This window comes from Varroa jacobsoni, unplaced genomic scaffold, assembly GCF_002532875.2.
Source record: "Varroa jacobsoni isolate VJ856 unplaced genomic scaffold, vjacob_1.0 scaffold_1266, whole genome shotgun sequence".
NCBI lineage: Eukaryota > Metazoa > Arthropoda > Arachnida > Mesostigmata > Varroidae > Varroa > Varroa jacobsoni.
Genome location: NW_019214168.1, coordinates 57,844 through 78,522, shown reverse-complemented (window position 1 = coordinate 78,522; position 20,679 = coordinate 57,844). Strand labels below are relative to the sequence as shown.

Sequence of the window (20,679 nt, the reverse complement as noted above, 5' to 3'; positions counted from 1 at the left end):
TAGTCCAATAGAGTGGCCATTAGCTCATATTCAGTCTCAACCACGGCAAGTATAATATTTCGTCCTTCAAAATGCGCACTGTGTTTGAACAAACGTTACAACTAAGCGACTTGCATTGAGAGTAAATGAACTGCTTTAAACAATAGAACAATTAAACAATTAAAAAGTATCAGAAGTATACTTACGGTTTACGGTTAGAACTAAATTCGGTTGCGTAAGAAGAAACTCTTATTATAACTGTTTACACGCTGTTTCGTATTCGAAGTACTGCCCTTTTGTCGCCCAGTCAATGGTAAATACCACGAGTTGACTTTTTCAATAATTCGTGCTGCTAATAATGGCTCTTACGTGATTTTTTTCTTTTCTTCCGAATAGCATGTCGATCAAGATGTTGTTTAGACTTCCGCGCCCACATATGATAGTCATGATGCAATCGGCTATGTTGTGAGGAACAACCAAAGACTCGAGTTTTTAGAGCGATTCTTACATTGTGCTCACGTTTGTCGTTAAGGTGGAATCGAAGCTGGATATTTTGCCCAACATTGATAATTGTGCGGTAACTGGTCCGTGAAGTCAATCAAAAAAAGATTGCTTATGGAAGGACAGCGTATTTAAACAAATCAGAAAGAACGAACTCGACTCTAGAGGCTCTTTAAACAAATATATGCGGATGCGCTTACTACCTTCCGAAGTCCAATCAAGACTACCAACATTGGTCTTTCTGAGGTTTACACTTATTAAAAGGTTACGCTCCTGGTCAATAAAACTGACAGCACTCAAAACTATGTGTAGACTTCTATAATATATGGCTACAGAACCGTCTTCATGACATAATTGCGCCGTAAACTTTTTATGTATCATGCTGGAGCAACAGTATCTCGTATAAGAATTGGCCACGGAAGGCATAATACTCGCAGTCATGCATACACCAGCTATCGTAATATTAGCCTTGCAATATGCTGTGGACGACCAGAAAACAGTGGAGATAATTCCTTTATGTATTACCTCTTTAGAAACTGTGCAATTCACCAGCGATGATTCGTGACAGACGAGGACTGAAAGACATAGGTGATAATACAAAAAAGATGAATCGCAAGGTGGACCTTTTCTGCAATGAGACGCTTGCGCAATTTGGTACTGCTGTGCTACGAGAACCGTATTGAAGACAGCTGCATTCTGGAGCTGCAGTTGGGGCTACATTCCTCTTTGAAGCGTATTCTTTCTTTGCACTCACCAGCAAAGCATCAGTATGTGGTATTGAGTGCGTTATTATACCAGTAATTAGCTGCTAGTGTCACTTTCACCGATCTATCGAATTAAGAACTAGTCTGGCGAAGGTTTGCCGCCCTATTTGTGTCAAATAATCCGTTAATCATCCAGATACTGGAGAGATCGTTTTGTTTTTGTGTATTTCGTCATAAGAGGGTTTCAGCATTTTTGCGCTCATCGACTACAACTGTTCAGCCTATGCCTTCGTCATTGCCTCAGTGTTTCGTATAGCCTTTTTGTATAACGTTGGCATAAGTTATTTCGTCAAAGACCAGAGGTTACACGGAGTACGAATTTTAGCGCGATATTTGTCACTAGAGTTTTGTCGGGGCCTTGATGGACGTGTGAAGTAGCCGTAGTTACGTAAGTTTCGATCACTTCGTGCATACACTTTATTTGCACGACACTCGTCGATACCGCACTATCTCAGGTACTTACTACATAATCAAATACTAGGCAATCATTTTGTAGTAAATACGTTTGGATTTTTAATCCAAGCGTATTTACTACTGGATACAACTTAGTTGTATCCAGTAGCATTTCATAGCCACGGGTTGCTGGCCAAGCCCCGTTAATAACATCACATGTATGACTAAGTAAAGAAACAGTATTTTAGTCTACCCTTCGTAGTTTATATTATCATGAGCTAACTTTACTCGACTCGCATTTTAGAAGCCCTCTAACGAGATGCGTCATACTCGCTTAATACTGATTTTTTTGTTGGCTTGAAATACCAGCATACTAACGTTCTTTACGTACCGCTGGTGCATCAGAAGCAACTCGTCTACCGAATTTTTACAATACACGACATTTTCTCATTTTAACTGAAATTTTACTGAACTGTATATACCCAGTATGGATCACTGAAAAGACTATGGCAAGGTTAAAAAGTAACTTAATCCTGCTTACCTTACAGAGCTTCTGTCTCCCCTTCTAGCACGATTATTATTGCCCTGTTATTACTAACCCAACTGTATTCCACAGATGCCAAGGATATAAGGATATATAAGATAAGCTATTAATTTCGAGGTTCATAATCCCAAGTCTATTATTAAAAATAATTTTGTTTTTTTGATTCTATATAAGCTGAATCAGATGTTCACAGATGCTTCATCTTCGCGTTTATCCACTGAATTCCCCCCTTCTTGAATAAACACACGTAGCTCTTTCATAAATATGATTTATTATAATATGACTATTGGTACATGTGGTCTATTTTACACTTCGGATTTTTCGTGCGACATCTATTTATAATAAGTTCCCGCTAATTATAGTCTTGATTTTTACCTTTCGACGAGTCTCTTCCATTCTTCAATGTAAATACAATAAATGATGCATATAATGGTCACGCCGCGGAACCTGTAAAAATTTCAAAACTTAGAAACGAATGAATCTGGTGTTCGCCTGCTAAACACAGGCCAGTAAGCTAGTTTTGTTACGAATAGCGGTTAATTGTCACGACCTGCGAAGTTCATACTTCTTACGAGCGAAAAACCAAGACTTCCTTTTAAGAAGAAAAAATCACTAGCCATAAGTAAAAGTCGTCTGCAAAACACAGAGCTCCTTGCCTGTGCTTTTTTCTCTACATGGTTACTTTGAGCGTCTATGAAAATGCTAAATAGTTGCGTGCATTCATATTAAAGGACAGCATCGCGATACCTCTACTTTTTATCATAGAAGAAAAACACATCAACAAATAAAGCTAGAAAAAAATGCCCTCTGAAAATCGTTTTCTAACACGATTTTTTGTTATGATAATTTTGCTAGACTAAAGAGCACACACTGTTCAAACACAGAAGTGCCGGCACAGTAGTGCGTAATGCGATTATCAGGAAACTGGCGCGAGACTCGTTCGACGGCGTAAGCTCGCCCGAAGCCGCAGCTAAGTTGAATTCGCACCCAATCGCACTGGTTAGTGGCACCTGGTGTGCCATTAACTCCATTAAGGTCACACCATCGTAACTCCGCTATAATACAGTTGTACCAACGGCAGCAAGCCACGCGTAGTAGGATCTGCGATCCGCATAGAATCTCTGCGTCGCCGTCGTAGACGGCAAGAGCAGGAACTGCAGCGACGCCCAACTTTAACAGCAGCAGCAGCAGCAACAGGTTCCCCCAACCGAAGAACTGCCCTCACCAGCACGAACCCGATCACGCCGTCTCCGTCATCTTCACCACGCCACCGCAAGATCGAGACAAATTGGCGCCTCGCCGCACCAGCTTCCAACTGCTTTCTGTCCAGAAACATCGAACCGTCTTCTCTGCCGCAGTAGCTCTGGATATACACTTCTCTTCGTACCTGCCAAGCCCACACAAAACCAACCCCACAAAGAAGCATTCTTCTCCTAGAACCTAATCGGTCCCAAAAACAGAGCAACAACTCGAAACGCGTTGACCGGACTACCGCGCAAGACCTTTGGATGACGGCCTCCCCTCAACGAAGCGTGAATCCAGATACGCCCTGCCTGAAACAACCACCTTTTGCTGCTGTTATCCGCTAGACCCGGTCGGATGTTGCAGGCTGCCAGTATTCGGATTTCATCTGGACACGCCAACGCGACAAGTGTCGTCGGACAGATTTCAGCAAGCTCGATGAGGCTCGTAATCAAAGCAGCAACGGTGAGCAGGAGCTCGAAAACGAAGCAGCGACAGTTTCAGCACCTCACTCGGCTCCTCCACTCCTATCGTGACACTCCATCGCTGTCGACCCGCACAGTTTTACGCGCAGCATCTAGTGGAAGCGCGTCACTTCCCAGCAGGCATGGTTCTCCTGTGGTTCAAAAAGATAGCCCCTGCGGGTCCTCTTTCTCTCGCTTTCTTTCTTTTTCCCTGTTTTGTAATCAGCTCAGCTGTGCTGGCCCTCAGGTACACACACGTCAGCAAACGCCCTCAAGTTAGGTGGGTTGCTGGTTTCCATCGCCTGCAATTCTGCTACAATCTGCTACGACTGTTCAGCTGTTGGTACTATTTCATCACCAGCAACCACCATTCAGCAGCATGCAGCGCACGACGCCAACACACGCCAGACGACCGCCGCCGCTTCAACACCACGGACAGCTGCAGCAGTCATTCCTACAATATAGAGCAGCATTGCGACTTAATGCCACGCTCCTTAAAATCGACAATAATGATAACAATACATAGTGCATTTGATTCGGGCAATGGTCCTTCTGTTTCGCAATAAAATCGATTATGTTATATATGTATATATATATATATATATATATGCATGTATATATGTGATAGACTTAAACTATAACCAGCGAGTCACCGTACAGGGTGGTCAGATGGCTGTATACGTCATAAACAAAGTCTTACAGCTGGTTTTACAGCATTTCACTGATGCTCACTTGCAGGTCCATTCGCCGTCTCCAATTACAGTATAACAGCTGTTTGATCACCCTGTATATGTCCAAGAGTAGACAGATATAACGTAATATTTTTCACTTTTAGGATAAAAAGCAGAAAACTCCCATTTCTGTGCACGTTGTGTAGTTAAACAAATGCTTGGGATTAACAGGTTAGAAACGGTCATACCTTGGAAATGGCACCGTAGATGTGCTTATGTTCAACCACGATACAAAAAGTCTACCCATACAGTACGCAACTACCTAAAATGTAATACCTAGAGGGTGCCAACAGAGAGAGAGACCTTTAAAAGCTTTCGGGATTAGCCAGTCAATCTGTCACCGAGGTCACCCATAATTTCTTGGATATATTTGACCCAATAATATTTAGAGCTTACTTACCATTGACTGCGTCTCGCGTCTCGACGTCTGTCGTCACCCGTTTTGACATTAATACAAAATATCTCGAACAACCGATCAGTCCTCAACTGCTCGTATAAAGAAACTTACTTCGATTCTTTTTCTTCCTCACCCTATCTTCTTTCCTATCATCGATTCCTCCAACCGATATAACTATCTCTAATCAAACTTCTGGGTTTCCATGACAACATGATCGTGTACGTGTGTATGGGCTTCCTTCTGTACGTAGTCGATTGTGTGGTATCGACATCGCTAAAATAAAGCGATTTCTGCCCCCTTGCTCTTCTTTCTTAGGTAAAAAGTGGATCGACATTTCTCAGTCATCTCGTCCATCGCGAGATCCCTCTGAAGAATGATGACCACTTCCGTTGCGCTCTTCAGAGCCGTGATCCCTCTCCCGGCTTCGAGGTGACCGACTTCTGTCCCTGGACGCGTCGCGATCTCTATCCCGAGATTCGTCACGATCCCTCGATCTATCCCTGTCCCGTGAATCATCGCGATCCCTGGATCGTTCCCTAGAACGGTCACGGTCATTGTCACGATCTCGGTCAATAGACGCGTCTCTGTCCCTAGAGCGAGACTTCCGATCATGGCGGTCGTCGTCCTTTGACGTGGACCGCCTCGATCTAGAATCTGAGCGCGATCGACGCCTATGCGAACGGGAGCGAGACCGTCTGCACACACACGAACACAGATTAAACAGAAAAGTGCAATTAGATTGGGTATGTAATGCGTCCATGATAGGAAAATGGCAGCGTATTTAACTTATTGAACCTATTGAGAACGCGTAAGGTGGTTTAGGGTTGAAACTGGACGCTGACATCCGTCACTTACTGGTGGTAGCCAACCATCTGAAGCATGTCTACTATACCAGCAGAGGTTGGAATATTCACATGTACAGTATAATGGCTTATGACGTATAACTGCGGTCATGCAGGACCGAGAAGTAATCTATAGATAAAATTGTAAACTGTACCGGTATATTTTTTTCGTATTTTACTACAATAGCTCTCCAGTTACAAACCACTATGTATAAAGTTATACTCTCGATGGATAAGCATATATATGTTACTATTTTGAAATAGCACTAATTTAAAGGTAATAGAATCATTAAGATTCACAGATTCAGGTTGAGTTCACACTTAGGCCAGTCAGTGGTGCCTGCACGATAAAGTGATATTGTAGAGGAAGCCATTTCGAAAGTGAAAATTAATCAAATCTACCTCAAGAACTGAAGTTATCTAAGGTTGGTACCCAACCCAAGATGTTACTGTAACAACTGGTAAAGCCACATCTAGGGTGTCCTTAAATAATCATACCTGTCTCGAGAGCGGGAACGTGTTCTGCTGCGTCGACGATGCCGATCTCTGGAACGCGACCTTTCGCGACCACCCCTGCCACCGGGGCGTGCATATTTGGCCATTGCAATACGGAGCTCACGGCCGTCGAGTCTGAGAACAGATACTTTCACTTATTCAAATATTTATAATAATTTTAGAAAGTAAGAAATTGTGTCTTTACTAAAAGAATTTAATCCAAATTACTATTGAAACGCACACTAGACATTTTCGTCTAAGCTCAAACATATTGAGTTCTTGCATCTTACGTGGTCGAGCGAATTGACGATGTTGTGGTATTCTTAAATCTACGATATGTAGTAAGTCACTATTATATTATATAGTATTGACGTGCAGTGCAGTACTGTACAGGCAGTAAATAACAACGTAAGAGTAAATGGCAACACCACAGTGGTCGTTTCAAATGATAACCTGGCCCACCTGTACCCATCAAGACAATCCATGGCTTCTTCAGCATCACGTCGGCTGTAGAACCTAACGAAAGCAAAGCCCCGAGATTCGTTGTTTCGAGGATTGCGCGGAATGTAGACATCACCGACATCGCCATATTTCCTAGGCGTACAAAAAATCCAAAAACAAAACAAATTTTTGCAACAAATGGCGACTCGTAAAGATATACTTATCCTTAATTCCTTAGACTAACGCATTACTTATTAATAATCGTACCTTACTTTATTCCCCTCGTATATTTGAACCTTACAGAATTTCCATAAACTTTAGCACGGGGTTTTGTATAATTTAACCCGCCGGATTATTAATTCTTACGGCACGTCATGCGTAACGCACTAGAAGCTCGTAGCTTCTGAACATCAAGCTTCCAGCAACCCAGAATTTCCGCTGTTGAAAGGCTGTTATTCACTACTCACCTGAAGACACGTTTAAGATCCTCAATTGTCGTGCGGTAGGTAAGGTTGTCCACTTTTAGGGACACCATCCCGTGGATATTTGGTGGGCCGCGAGAGCTTCGCGACATAATGTATAATAGATCGCAGCCTTGTAAATCACTCTCACCGCCTAAACCAGTTGCTCGATGGACGAGACCACAACGAACTACGTTGTCCCAACGTGATTGTATCCCTACTGCGAAACTTCAGCACAGCCTGGAGCGGAGGCGACGACGCTACTGGCTAGCGATTGTTCGTCAACATACAAACCAATCAGCGACGCGAAGTCTAGGCAAACAATAAACAGCTTCTGTATCTTCTCTATGGTAGCTGATGATCTCTGTTGAGGCGTCGGACAGGCGACGGCGGTACAAATGCTTTCTCCGAGAGCTACGTGCCGTTTGCTGTTAAACCCGCGAAATTTCGAATTTTTCGATTATTGCAAGCTCACTTGTACTTTCCTACGAGTGTTCCAGCGGACGTTCATGAACGCGTAAATGTGTAAATTAATTAATAGAGTAAATTTCATGGGATACAATTGCATTGTAGTGTTTTGATTAATCAGTGTCTGTCTTTTACGTGTTAAAAGTAATGTTTCTTCTAATATTTTAAATTTGCTGGCAGTCAGTACTCACGATTATAGCCATGACCGGATTCCCAAATTGCCTGTTAGGGATGAGTCAGTAGAACGAGTGTTACGGTCATAAAGCTAGGTGAGAGTCGACCGACTTATAAAATGAGAAATTTTCCCAAATCGGTTACAAGTAATACAAGGACTTTGTTCGACGTACTTTTGCGTTAGTTAACAAAGTTGTTTTTTATGCTCCATATAAAGTACGTTAACACACCAGTTCTGTTAGAGAGTTTGCAAATCAGTGTCTTATGTAAGACTGTGGTCCCAAAAGACATTGTCACAACGAAATATTTCACAATAGAAAGGTAGTTTCTGATGTGGATGAATGTGAACAAGCTGGTGCAACAAAAAACCGTTTGAATTTTCTCAATATAATCTTTTCTCCTTATATTTCTCATTTAGTATATTATTATGTACATGTATTTGTGTATCACCTTATGCACTTTCGTTTTTGATTGGTCGTAACATACATGTTAGATTCACGTAAACAACGCTTCCGTGTTATAATATATACGTCTGACAAAAATCATATAACATAATAATTATATTAAATTGTCGCAGTAAAGGCCAATGCCACCAGATTGACAAAGCTGAATGGTAGCGTAGGTAAGCTGTTAAATATCTGGTTGGCACAAATTTGATCTGCATTCTATCGGTAAACAAGAAAATATTGTATATTTATTATAAAATTAATATCAAGCGTTGACAGTGAAGCTCATTGGAACATAACACAATTAAAGAAGATTTTGTGGTTGCTTGGTAAGTCTGAATAGTTATAACAACGAATTGTAGCAAATGAATAAAATCAAATGTCATTATTACGATGGGTACACATTGGATCACTTGTTGCACCACAAATTTCATCCAATTGAAGCCTTCACCGCTTTCCATTGACGATGTCAATTATTGCCCAGTTATTATAGTACTATTTCATTATGAGTTTGTCAGAGAGACTCCATTCTGCGTCCTCTTTCAGTGGCTTACTGACATCAATTTATTTTATTTAAAAATGTTTGCTTCCACTCAATGTATTTTCAAATGAAAAGTAGTTCATGACCTAAAACACAGACACAATATGAGAAGCGTTTAAGGGGTTAAAGTAATTTCAGCGCTTGCAGTTTGACTCCAAATTCATTTCGTTGCTTTCGGCTTCCGGTCTTTATTGGTGGTGGAGGGAGGCTCTTTGCCGCGTTACGATCGTCGTTGTCGGCGCCATACTCTTCACACACTCAACCTCACGAATCTCCCAATGAACCGGTCCGCCCTCCAGGATGCTCTCGGCAACACCATTTTCCGTTTCAATCACAGTCGTTTCACCATCTTGAGTTGAATAACTATGGTCAGCATACAGCTGCTGAACGTCCTAAACAAAAATTGGTACCTGCACATTAGCTATTATAACACTAGTACAGTGCTTAACAGTCATCAAATCTTAAATGTTTGGGATGTCTTGGAGGCGTAAATGGGTTATTCTCACATGAAAAGGCCTCATTATGGTTTTTCACCACATTTTTCATCTTGTAAATTTGTACTTACAGCATCTTCAATGACGATCAGCTGTCCTCCTTCAACGTCCTCCAATTGTATGACTTGCTGGTGCTCTATAAAAAATTTCGTATCAAACAAATATTGATTTTTAGTGAACGTTTTTACCTGCTTTACGTTTCAGGAGGCAAAGGCAAAAGTTAAATTCACAAATACCAAACAAAATATTGATGCTAAAAAGTGTTAGCAACGCGCAGGCAAAATTAAGCGTAACTGTGTGAAAATTGTGTATATTCATGACTTTACATATCGTAGCTGAAAGTAATGTAATAAAAACAATTTACGACGATGTGGACGTACCGTTGGTTTGGATAGCCTCGCCTTGGTGCTCGGTCTCTTGTTGGTGCAGGCGTCGCTTATAAACTATTAAGATAGCATCCATAAGTTTGTGTACCTTAAATAGATTTATAAATTGACAGAGAAAGAATGCAGCAAGCGATATAAAACTGTTAAAAGATGTTCTGCACGATGTTTGCACCAAACATTCGTTTACGTAGTAATGTGTTTGGTAGGAATAGTAACGTGTGCCTCTGCAATTGTTATACATTAAGTTCTATCCAAATTCAGGTTACTCATACTAGTGTGGTGGGTCAGTAAGTTCAAAACTAAGTTATTAAACAGAAATAGTTTTAGAGGTTAGGTACTCTAAATCAAGACATGCACGAAACACGGCCTATGCAACCGTTCGTTACTTGAAAGTTGTCTCAGATCTAAAAGACTTATCATCTTCTTGTCACGGTGTTGTCACTAGCTTGAGCTAAGATTGCAGTCTTTGCTTAAAATTGCACATACCTGTTCGTAGTCAGCACTTTTCAGTTGAACATTAACCATAAGCTGCAAAAGGTCATTCATCTTAGATACCGCTTCAACCTGCTGGTCCCCACGGAGAGTACCGCCTTGTCTTACGGCCGTCTGCGTTATGCCAACCTGCGCGCACATCGAGGATACAGCCCGCTGTAGTTTTGGCTCTAACACTGGAGCTTCACAAGTGTTCGGGTCTTCTATAAGTTGACGTGTCTCCTCCGCTTCTTCAATCAGGCTATCCTCGCCAGTAACGTGCTCTATAGCGGTGGGTTCGGGTTGAGTATCGTCCTGTAAAAGAATTGCCGAGTCCTCAGTGCCAATGGCCTCCTCAGGCACCATTTGCATGACGGTTGTAACACCTTGGTCCTGCAAAAGAAATGTTAAAAAGTAATAATTTTTTTTCTCTTTTCCACGCTTTACGAATACACCCTCACAACTTATATTAAATATCCGTCCTCTTCTTTTCTGCATACGCTGGGCAATGTCTTTTCGCACTAACATATTCATGCTTAAATACGACTACATATAAGCTCTCAAAATTAATTTACCTCTTCCATAGGTTGTTCTTCAGTTATTTCTTCGACCTCCGCTCTTTCGACAACTTCCTGTTCCTGAGTGGTATCGGCTAGCAACGTGAGATGATCGAGATCGTGTCCGTAATGCGATGAATTCCACTCCACCTTGACTCTACTGTTCAAGCCGCCATCTTTAACTACCTTCATTTCTGCCGGACACCACGCAAAATTGACGCGAATTATTCCCTGCGAGCAGTGCGACGAAAACAAATAGACGAGATCAGAAAATGTGTTCAAAGAATAAAATAAGTGTTCTCGGTCAATTTACGGAGGCTAATGAGACTTGGCTTCCCATTTATCCATATCCATTTGGACAAAATTTTTTAGAGAAAAGAGAAAGAAACGTAACTTCTAAGTTGTGCATATACGCCTATATACCAGTTTAAAATATCATATGCTTGCACGCACTGCCAGCTTCTCTATCGCCTTACCTTACGCAATGGATCATTTCGGGAACAGGAGAATCGAAATCGGACGCTGCCATCTTTCCTTTTGCGGCTACCCCATCGGCGACGCATCCGTAGTCCAGTTTCCGATTCCATGTGACGACGCCAATTTTCGAATTCAGCCAACGTGGGAAACTCTAACTCCTAAGATCAACACATCGATAGACGCGTTTTAGGCACGCAATGCTGTATTTATTCGACCGATCAATAGTTGAGTGCAGTTTAAGTATAAGTTCAGATTACTGATTTAAACTTAAGTATATAGTTAACATTTTTTTAAATGTCTGGTAGCTGTCTAGAAATGCATTGATCGACGAGTTGAACTTAACATACGTTAGTAACTACTTGCAAATTCACCTGCGTCTCTGGGTTGAACTGATGAGTGTCGACGTAATGAGAGCGGAGTCGGGTTAATGTCGCGAATACAGCGTTGTCGCAATGGACACATTTGAAGTTCTGCTGGGTGCCGTCGGCATTACTGGGCTCCACACGATGTGCTGACCGATAATGTGCTAGCAAAGTTTTTTTGTGGCTGAACATCTTAGAGCACAGCTCACATTTGTACACAATCTCCTGGTTTCTTTTAGTTTCAGACGAATAGTTGGTCATTAATAGTAATAACAGTAATAAGATGCAAGTTTGTTAGGAGAAAAAATACGGCCGAGTACTATCATCTCTCATATGCAGGGTGCTCAGAAAGTTGCTCGACTCTAAATAGGCCGCTGATATATAACGAACAATAAATAAATTATGCCACAGTTATCAAATAAAAGGAGAGTTTAGTTGGATACTACTATTAGCTATCTCGTAAGAAAGTCTCCTACCTAACTAAAATGTCTAACAGCTTGGTACATGTTCGTATACTCGATAAGTCTAGCCAGGAGCTTACCCATTACATATTTGCTGTGCCTTTCGGAGTTCCATAAGCAAACGAAACTGATCAACTTCATCCTCGACCGGCTCGTGATTGTGGGGTTCGTTGCCATTTTTCACAACTACATTATCTGCAGTGAAGACAGCTCTAGCGGGACATTTTTTCCGAAACGTGTAACAGTGGGTATAGATATGCACAGCACCTCCGTGAGTCCGGTGAACTGCGTTCTGTTATAGAGAAGTACGATGAGATAAGGGTTTAGGCATGAATGAAAAAAATCGGCTTAAGCACAAACGATTTAGCTTTCATTGATTACATCTGCCACTGGTCTCCTAGGCGCGAAACTCTAGGACAAATTAAATAGTTTAGATATGAGCCATCGAATATAAATTCAATTAAAACATTCCATAGCCCTAGCTTCTACATACTGCAGTTACCTTCTCCATGAGAAATTTGCCATACTGCAACTCTTGATTCGGCTGGAGCTTGTAGGGACCTTCTGGATGAACATACAGAGTCGAATTTTTCCTCTGACCCTGAACAGTGAACGAACGCATGCCAAACTCAGTCATCTGTAAGGAAATGTTTATTATGACATGCACAGTATATTCTAAAATTCAAAGTCAGTCCTTTAAAGGGTGATAAAACCTAATAAATAAACCATTTTCTTATGGAGGATTGTGGAGCGTAGATATGTCATTTTATCGCTAAAAGTTTATATTTGTGGAAAAGTGACTTAGCAGGTATCGCTTAAGGTATCATGTAATTCTGTCGGAAGTATTGTTTCTATTAACGAAATAAAGAACCAGCGTGCAAAAAAGAGTTTGACGTTTCGTTTAAGACTTATTCTTAGTTCATTTTTTGTTGTATTGTGTTAGTAATGAATCAGGTAATAAGCATACGATATTAATCATGTTTGATTCTTCAATTTTAAAATAAAATCGTTCTAAACTTTCAGGTATACCTGGGGACCTAAGACTATTTGCCTAAAGTTAAAATATTGATCATTTATTTGACACAATCCCGATGAGACTAGCGAAATGGTGAAACAACTCTCAGGAATAGTAAATAACGTAAAATTCTTTTGGCACATTGAGTATCTTCGTAGAGCCCAAAAAATATTCAATACTTTAGCGAAACCGATTATATCGTAAGCTATTAATCATAACTCAGACTTGCGGTTAACCGACGAAACGGGTGACGCATATATTCGAAACTATTTCCGAGACATATATATTTCCGAGACAACCTTTGCGATCCTACTTCATACTATAAGGTCAAATGATTCAGTAGTTTTGACGCTGTTGTTTATGCCTAATTGAAGAATAGATATGGGGGCAATTCAATTAGCTTAAGCATAGCCGTTACTACTCCGATCGCCCGATACAGCAGGTTGGATCCTTTTATAGTTATATATAATAATCTGAATTTTCATTGTCTACAGTCCAGTCTACAGTCAGACTAATCTTAATCTGTTGGGAATATCAGATATCTCTAAAAACCTGTCTCAAGCGACTACTTAAAGCGGGCGCTACGAAAAAGGAGACTCACCCCTATAAGCACATGCAACCAAGCCGATACTTCTCACAGTCACGCATTTCCCTACGTGACATTTAGTAAGTTTCCTTTTTTCAAATTTTAATTTTCAGGGACAAAACGATACAGTAGTGCACCTAGACTACAATATAGACACCGCTTTATTACTTTTTTTTATCATCAAGGCACCAAACCTCAAGTTCGAAACGTCCTATATAATACGTACCTAGGCATTTATGTGACAAATATGTGAACCAATTAGTTACATAAACTATTTTCTCAAGTAGAACATGCCTCTGTATTCGAGTTAGATGTTCCTACAAATAGTTTCTCGAGACATTCCTGTATATTTGAGTAATCTCTGTCCTACAAATGATGTAAATAATATACTGAAAGGTTATGTTCTTTTCCGCTTTCTTTAAATAACATCAATCGTTGATACTTCTACCTATTTTTTAGCATAATCTGAATAAGTCGTAAATAACTATGTATCATTTGCCACCAGTCAATTGTTGATAAGAATTCAGTTGTAGTGGGACTAGAGGCTGGACGAAGAACTTTGTCTCAACTGTACACCTTAAGACTATATCCCTAAAGAACTATGCCGCAGTTGACTAACGTTGGAATACTGTTAATGACTGTTGATTAAGTTGGTGACTGAGTTGTTATATTTGGGAATCTACCTAAAGGTTAAGTCATTTCGAACTGAATTATGTTGTAGCCGTTGAGCGTTTATAATGAAATTTTTGTAGTACGCTGACCTCGTTCAAGTGTCATCTACGTGCCTAAGCTAAGGTAAGCGATGTGGACAAAAAAACGAAAAGGACTGGGCCTAACAACCCTAGTACAATGAATTTGAAATTAAGCAAATATTGCTGTTTTCGTTCAAATGATTGCACTTTTACGCCATAAGAAGTCGTTGTAAAAAATGTTGTTTTATTTCAAATCCGAATTCGTTGATTGCTTGCCACTGGAGTTTTATGAATTTCAACAGTTCTGCTGCAGAGGAAACACTTACATACACCGGCCACGAATGTCCAAGATGGAAAATATAGAAGAGTACCCAAAAGTCTGAGTTTTACGTCCTGTACATAAGCAGTTAGCCATTGCTACATAGGGCTGGCTCCCCGAACAAAACGAAGTGGGTATACGCCCGAACCCGAACCCAGACTATCATTACCAGTTATCCTTAAGTTAAGCGCATATGTTACCGTTGCACCATTCGGGGAACAAAACCTATGAGATACCTTGTAGCTAAGTATGAGGATGCGAATTCGCCAGACTGACAGAAAAGCTCTTGCAACAAACAAATGCCTTGCGTTACATAAAGTTCCCTCATGAAAAACAGAAGAGCTCGGTCGCGACGGGAAAACGCAGCTATTAGATAATCAGTAGTTTAACTACGCAACAAATGCGATGGAAATCGGGCACATTATGAAAATTTAATGATAACTTCCCTTTCGATTAAAATCTAATAATTTACTGTATGTTACTTACTGTAAAAATGTAAGAGATGAAAAAAGATATTTAAATATATATGATCATATATTATTATTTTATTATCATATATTATTTACCATTAAACGTTTACGCAAAGCATTTACATAAATATTTATTTAAAGGCCATGCTCTCCATGGTTTTATCAGAAACTATGTGCACCTCGTGGAACAAAAATAACGCCCACAACACGACAACCAGCCTAGATTTGTAGTTAGTTACATTATTAATAAACATTAATAAATCAAACTTATATTCTGTAGCGGGCAAGTCAAGGCTTACCTAAAATGTTTAGTTGCATTACATCTTTCACAGTATATAGGTTATAATGGATCTATGTCTATTTGAATACATCGTCAAGCAAAGTTTCATGGTGACTGCGAATAGTGCGAATTGCTCAAACTTGCGAAATAGGCAAAGTTTAAATGAACACCCTAAACTATCCTGCCTGCTTGCCTCAAAATGTTAACTGTTCAGAATTAAAAAAAGCATTAGGTAAAAAAAAAACATTTTTAGATTCAAGAAATAATATCTAATCTGAAGGACGTTAGTCACTCTTCAAAAACAACAGATTGTTCGAACTGTCAACACAATCACGAGTTGTTCTCTTCCTGCGTTATTCGAAATTAAGTGATTCGAAATAATTTCCGAATTTCTGCCTCGCCTGTCGCAAGCATTGCTCCGAAGATTTTTCGCCGAGAGCATGACCCAGCTGATGCTAATCGAACACTTACGTTTCGACGCTTAACAGGAGCCCTCACGAAATTTTCCGATAGACGCGTTCAGAAAAAACGACGTAAATCTGGCGACAAATTATCACTGACTTAACAAATATTTCACACATCAGAGGCCATTTTCGTGTTAGGCTTCGTTTCGAAACAACGCGCATGCAGTCCTATGCAGTTTACCTAAGGTTCATTCCAAGGACACGCTCGACTAAAACAGTCGGTTCTGGAACCCAAATCGGGACAATTTTCTAGTGACGTGTATTTTTGGCGCCTTTTTAACAGCAGGCGACAGTAGAGTGGGAATAATGTTGTGAACGCTCGTTAGCTGGCGGGGATTGCGAATTAACGGCGGTCATAAGCGGCTCTATCTATATGCAGAGCGCACTGCGTCTGGAAGTCTACCTCTGAACTTGAGAAGAGAAAAACGAAAGCAGACTAGAAAACTAGCAGAACGTTCGATTCGTGCCGGATCATCAATTGCACTCGGATGGTAGTGCTGCGGTGGGTGCGAGACAAAGCTCCGCGGTGTCAACTTAGGAGTAGCGTCCTACGCTTAGCAGTGGCAGGACTTTAGCGTTTTGGCTGTGGAAAAATACCCCATCTAAAGAGAACTTTTTTATACACCGAACCCACGTTTCGTTAGGAAGATAAATCTGCCATCCGTCGGTACAGTGCACGATAGAGAGTGAGTTTCGTCGGTTCGGGCAAAAATAGCTGCGGCTAATAAAAAAAAACTAAATTGACTTACCGATGTGACATATAATTTATGAGTAAACAGTTCCAAATTACCCTAAACAGTTTGTCGATTTTGGCCGTTTGTGTTGACCGTATAGTATCTGACAAAGTAGTAGAAAAATAGCAGTCAACGATGGGGTGGTTACAATGAAAACAAAGAACTAGACAGCTATTTTGATAATTGTTATTAAATTAATTAATTAGTGAGAGGCTCAATACTGGTTTTAGCACCCGACAGAATAAGGCCGGCATACAGTTTTTATGACCTCGTAAAAACTGTAAATATGTACATTATAATAATAACTTCTCACTGCACATATTTTTGACACGGGAGTTTAGTGACGGTCAGTTGAGGTACTTACCGAGCAAAAATTTTGTGCGTCGGAAGCCGTTTTTGATAGCTTCAAAAGTTTTATTATTTCTCTCTCTCTCGTATATACGAAAACTATTATAAGAGTTCTATAGCTAACACTGACACCTTTGCCTTAGGAAATTCGATCCGGCTGGATAATTGCAACCAGAATAACCAAAATATCAATGCAAAGCACGATACAAATATAAACGCAGCGGAGATTAACATCTGGCTATGGGAGTAACTATAACTTCAACTTCGTACGAAACCTTTCGAAATCAAGATAGCAAAGAGAAATAACTACGCGGCTTGATAGTTACCGAAGGATAGTCGATGCGCGGTGTGTAGTGCAAATGGGTCTTATGAAGATGAGAAGCTACCCGTCAATCGGTCAATTTCGTTTCATTATTATCGATTCAAAAGAGTCAAAATATTATTACCAATCTGTTATGTTATTTCATTTCGAGTGTTTTAACAACTAACGAACTGGCCAAAAAATTGGTGGTAAAACATATTGCGTACTGCGTTCAGCTAATTACTAATAACGATTTTAATATGAAGATATTGTTATGACAACTAGGCGAGTGAAGTGACTCTGTGGTAGACTCTCACAGATAAACAAAATGGTTACCCCTGCCGAGGCCAAAGTTCTTGTCGTGGGGGCTGGTGGCATTGGCTGCGAACTCTTAAAGAATCTTGTTCTAACTGGATTTCGGGACATCCATGTGGTGAGCTGATAAATTTTCTTTTGTTTTTCTAAACATGCAGGAGGGGAACTTAAATTATCAAGATATGAACTATAGATTATTTTTACTGACACTTGGGTCCTTTGTGTCCTTGTACCCCACGTGTAAGACACTATGAATTAACCATTCTGTTATTGATTATTTCGTGAAGTTTGTGTATGTATGAAGTTCAGTTCTACACTTTCAGAGATCGAGTTTCCAAATTTCACTTAAACCGAATTATATATGTGACGCGGTTACTCAAGCTTAAATTACTGCTACTTAGTTGCGTGTCGTTGTACTTAGTTGATCCAGCACGAGTCAAGTTTCGAATGTCATGTCACTATTATATGCTATACCATAGAATTCAGCAATATCGAAACTTGCGAATTTCACTAGAAATTCATACATATCCAATCTAGTGAATATGTAATCCAGTGTGTTCGAAAATAATTTAACAGTAATTCAGCGATTCACTGAATTTTTGTAGCTTCATTTGGTTGCGTACTCCTATTTCAGATTGATCTCGATACGATCGATTTCAGCAACTTAAATCGTCAGTTTCTATTTCGAAAGGAACATGTCGGCAAGTCAAAGGCTCTTGTAGCTAAGGAAAGCGTGTTAGCATTGTGTCCGGAGGCAAATATCACAGCCCTGCATGACACCGTTATCAAGTACGTTTTCTCCTGAAAAAAAAACACAAGCAATAAGGCTGGAATTGAGATAACCATCTGAACCTCACATCCATTAGTCAAAGATTTAAGAAATACGCATATATCGACAGCTCATAAGGAAAATTATGTCCGATAGCCTAAAATATCATTATTGGAAATGTACTAAAAAAATATTTGTATGCTTTAACTACCAATTCAATTAATTTTATGTCGTGTTTATCGAAGGAATGGAATAATGCTGTAGATTGCAAATTTCAATCGTGCTAACAGCAGTTCTATTACTCCGCGTATTATAGGCAGGAATATGGTAGAGATTTCTTCCGTCGGTTTCACATCGTACTCAATGCGCTTGATAATCGGCAGGCTCGTAACCATGTGAATCGCCTTTGTTTGGCAGCCGATGTTCCGCTCGTTGAAAGTGGTACACAGGGCTACCTCGGACAGGTATGGCCTTTTCGACTTTTTATAAAATGTTCAGAAAAAGACTTGACGTACTAGTCTGTGATGCAGATAGTTTTCTATTACAGTTATCACAACAGTTTACATTAGCTCAAACGAAATTTTTTGCAGTCTTCTACACTAGAGCGAACTCTTGAAAGCTGGCAGAGATTTTACTTCTCCTTCATAAAGCATTATAGAATAGTGAATACCAACTATCAACTATTTGCAGTTGTGGTCCAGCTAGTCACATGTTGTTCAGCTACTAAGTTGAAGTCAGTTGAAGGATCGTAAGTTGTTGAACAAAGTTTCTAAAAATTAGTGTCTGATATGTGAAGCCTTTCTGTGTTTGAATTTAATATAAAGTGAGGCATCTAAATATGGTTCTCAACACAATGTTTGGCATGTACTAGCAGCGTCATTCTTGACGGTCATGTTTGTGTAATATAACATTTGGCACACCGATTAAGGCCTCAAATTAGCACCTGAACCATTAACGAGTCATTTTCCAGATATTTATTCTTTAATCCACAAAACTTTCCCTAGAAGCCGTGCGTCAAGCGATACTAATATGTGTAGGCTTGTCAAAGCTTTGCTTAATACGTTACATACAAAAAAAATTGCAGCGTATTAAATTTTTGGCTGAGAGCTCAAAAAGGTGGAACAGTCTAAGAAGGCGCAGGAGATCTTACAAGTCTATTCGTTAGAGCTTACCTAGACGACCAAATTGACGCTCAATATTCTGCCCTTCAAAACGATCTTTAATTTGTATATAGACAATCCGCTATACATATAAGAATGGCTTTTTGAACCATTTTGATAAATTTTGAGTTATTTAAATCCAAATTTTATCAAGAGCTTCCAATAGGCTTCATGGGAATTTTCCTCGGATTTTTCAGAAGCTGCATGTGAAAACTGGCAATAACGTATACCGTCGATTATGGGCAAAAAGAAGTTTGTAATCTTGGTAGGTGTTTCTATCCAAGCACGGTCCATTAAACCGTCTGCATTATCTGAGTGGATATACCGTGTTTTGATATAGCAACAATGATTATAACAGCTGAAAATTTAGCGTTATTTATTTGCCGGGATTTTTTTGGAGTGAGGCTAAAGTTGTTTGTGTGTGTTTAAGGAGATAACATTGAAATGCAATTTCCTTTCTTCATAGGTCGAACCTATTTTGAAAGGTGTCTCTGAATGCTACGAATGCAAGCCAAAAGCTGCACAGCGGACGTTTGCTGGCTGCACGATCCGAAATACTCCATCGGAACCGATCCACTGTATTGTCTGGGCTAAACATTTGTTCAATCAGTTGTTCGGGTTACAAGACGCCGATGAAGAGGTAACTTATTTGGTTGTACCAACATATAATGAAAAACACGTTAGGGTTCAGAATCTTGTGGCCATCCATAGCTCTCCAGGGCACTGTGGATTTAATTAGGGTTATAAAAGACTGTAATTATTTGCCTTGATTTGTATCCAGGTATCACCCGACATGATGGATCCAGAATTAGGAGGGACACTTGATGAAATCAATCTAATGAAGAGTGACACAGGGTTCGGCAACGTTGAACGAGTATCTACACGGCAATGGGCTGCGGAACGCGGTTATGAACCGGCTAGCCTGTTTGATAAGCTTTTCCATGATGACATTGTTTATTTAAGAAACATGGCCAACTTGTGGAAGAAACGAAGAGAACCCGAGGCTTGTAAATTTCCAAAGGAAGCCCTAGAGAGTTGGACAATGCCAAGTGGCATGCGTGACCAGAGGGTTTGGTCCGAAGAAGAGTGTGCTGCTAATTTTAGGGACAGTGTAACTCAACTTAAAGAAAGGTAT

General features: G+C 40.1%; 3 protein-coding genes across 7 annotated transcripts in view; 1 reads left to right on the top strand and 2 right to left on the bottom strand.

The window, feature by feature from the left end:
• Positions 1–2,433: 2,433 nt before the first annotated feature.
• SC35 (SR family splicing factor SC35) lies at positions 2,434–7,843 on the bottom strand. Of its 2 annotated transcripts, XM_022847085.1 has the most exons (6): positions 7,261–7,843; positions 6,815–6,946; positions 6,356–6,487; positions 5,019–5,710; positions 3,748–4,341; positions 2,434–2,628 (listed from the first exon to the last, which is right to left on the bottom strand). In XM_022847085.1, exons 1-4 carry the CDS (start codon positions 7,365–7,367, stop codon positions 5,353–5,355), a joined length of 729 nt encoding a protein of 242 aa, XP_022702820.1. In that variant the 5' UTR covers positions 7,368–7,843; the 3' UTR covers positions 2,434–2,628; positions 3,748–4,341; positions 5,019–5,352. The 2 variants fall into 2 exon arrangements, with proteins under 2 accessions (XP_022702820.1, XP_022702819.1); XM_022847084.1 differs by lacking the exon at positions 3,748–4,341.
• Positions 7,844–8,273: 430 nt separating this feature from the next.
• On the bottom strand, positions 8,274–16,108 carry LOC111268227 (uncharacterized). Its single transcript, XM_022847078.2, has 10 exons — positions 15,925–16,108; positions 12,594–12,728; positions 12,172–12,383; positions 11,640–11,862; positions 11,268–11,426; positions 10,810–11,022; positions 10,250–10,627; positions 9,758–9,851; positions 9,449–9,513; positions 8,274–9,275 (listed from the first exon to the last, which is right to left on the bottom strand). The coding sequence occupies exons 2-10, from the start codon at positions 12,726–12,728 to the stop codon at positions 9,072–9,074; spliced, it is 1,683 nt and encodes a 560-aa protein (XP_022702813.1). The 5' UTR covers positions 15,925–16,108; the 3' UTR covers positions 8,274–9,071.
• Positions 16,109–16,223: 115 nt separating this feature from the next.
• The window catches only part of Uba2 (Ubiquitin-like activating enzyme 2), an 8,276-nt gene continuing 3,820 nt past the window's right edge, over positions 16,224–20,679 (top strand). Inside the window, exons 1-7 of one of the 4 annotated variants that reach the window (XM_022847075.2) lie at positions 16,224–16,603; positions 17,143–17,345; positions 17,586–17,733; positions 18,250–18,404; positions 18,701–18,848; positions 20,011–20,184; positions 20,326–20,675. In XM_022847075.2, coding sequence (XP_022702810.1) covers positions 17,629–17,733; positions 18,250–18,404; positions 18,701–18,848; positions 20,011–20,184; positions 20,326–20,675 — 932 coding nt within the window. In that variant the 5' untranslated portion in view covers positions 16,224–16,603; positions 17,143–17,345; positions 17,586–17,628. Of the gene's footprint in view, positions 16,604–17,142; positions 17,396–17,566; positions 17,734–18,249; positions 18,405–18,700; positions 18,849–20,010; positions 20,185–20,325; positions 20,676–20,679 lie in introns of those variants that run through there. The other 3 variants (XM_022847074.2, XM_022847077.2, XM_022847076.1) reach the window with 3 other exon arrangements.

Bases quoted from the DNA above. Each gene is read 5' to 3' on its own strand.
- LOC111268227 (XM_022847078.2), bottom strand. From the start codon at position 12,728: ATGACTGAGTTTGGCATGCGTTCGTTCACTGTTCAGGGTCAGAGGAAA. The intron at 11,427-11,639 runs GTGAATTTGCAA...TGTTGATCTTAG, and splicing joins AGTTCAACCCAGAGACGCAG to GAGTTAGAGTTTCCCACGTT. The intron at 9,276-9,448 runs GTAAGTACAAAT...ATTTTTGTTTAG, and splicing joins TGATCGTCATTGAAGATGCT to GACGTTCAGCAGCTGTATGC.
- SC35 (XM_022847085.1), bottom strand. From the start codon at position 7,367: ATGTCGCGAAGCTCTCGCGGCCCACCAAATATCCACGGGATGGTGTCC. The intron at 6,488-6,814 runs GTGGGCCAGGTT...ATCTGTTCTCAG, and splicing joins GATTGTCTTGATGGGTACAG to ACTCGACGGCCGTGAGCTCC. The intron at 5,711-6,355 runs GTATGATTATTT...GTGTGTGTGCAG, and splicing joins CGTTCCCGCTCTCGAGACAG to ACGGTCTCGCTCCCGTTCGC.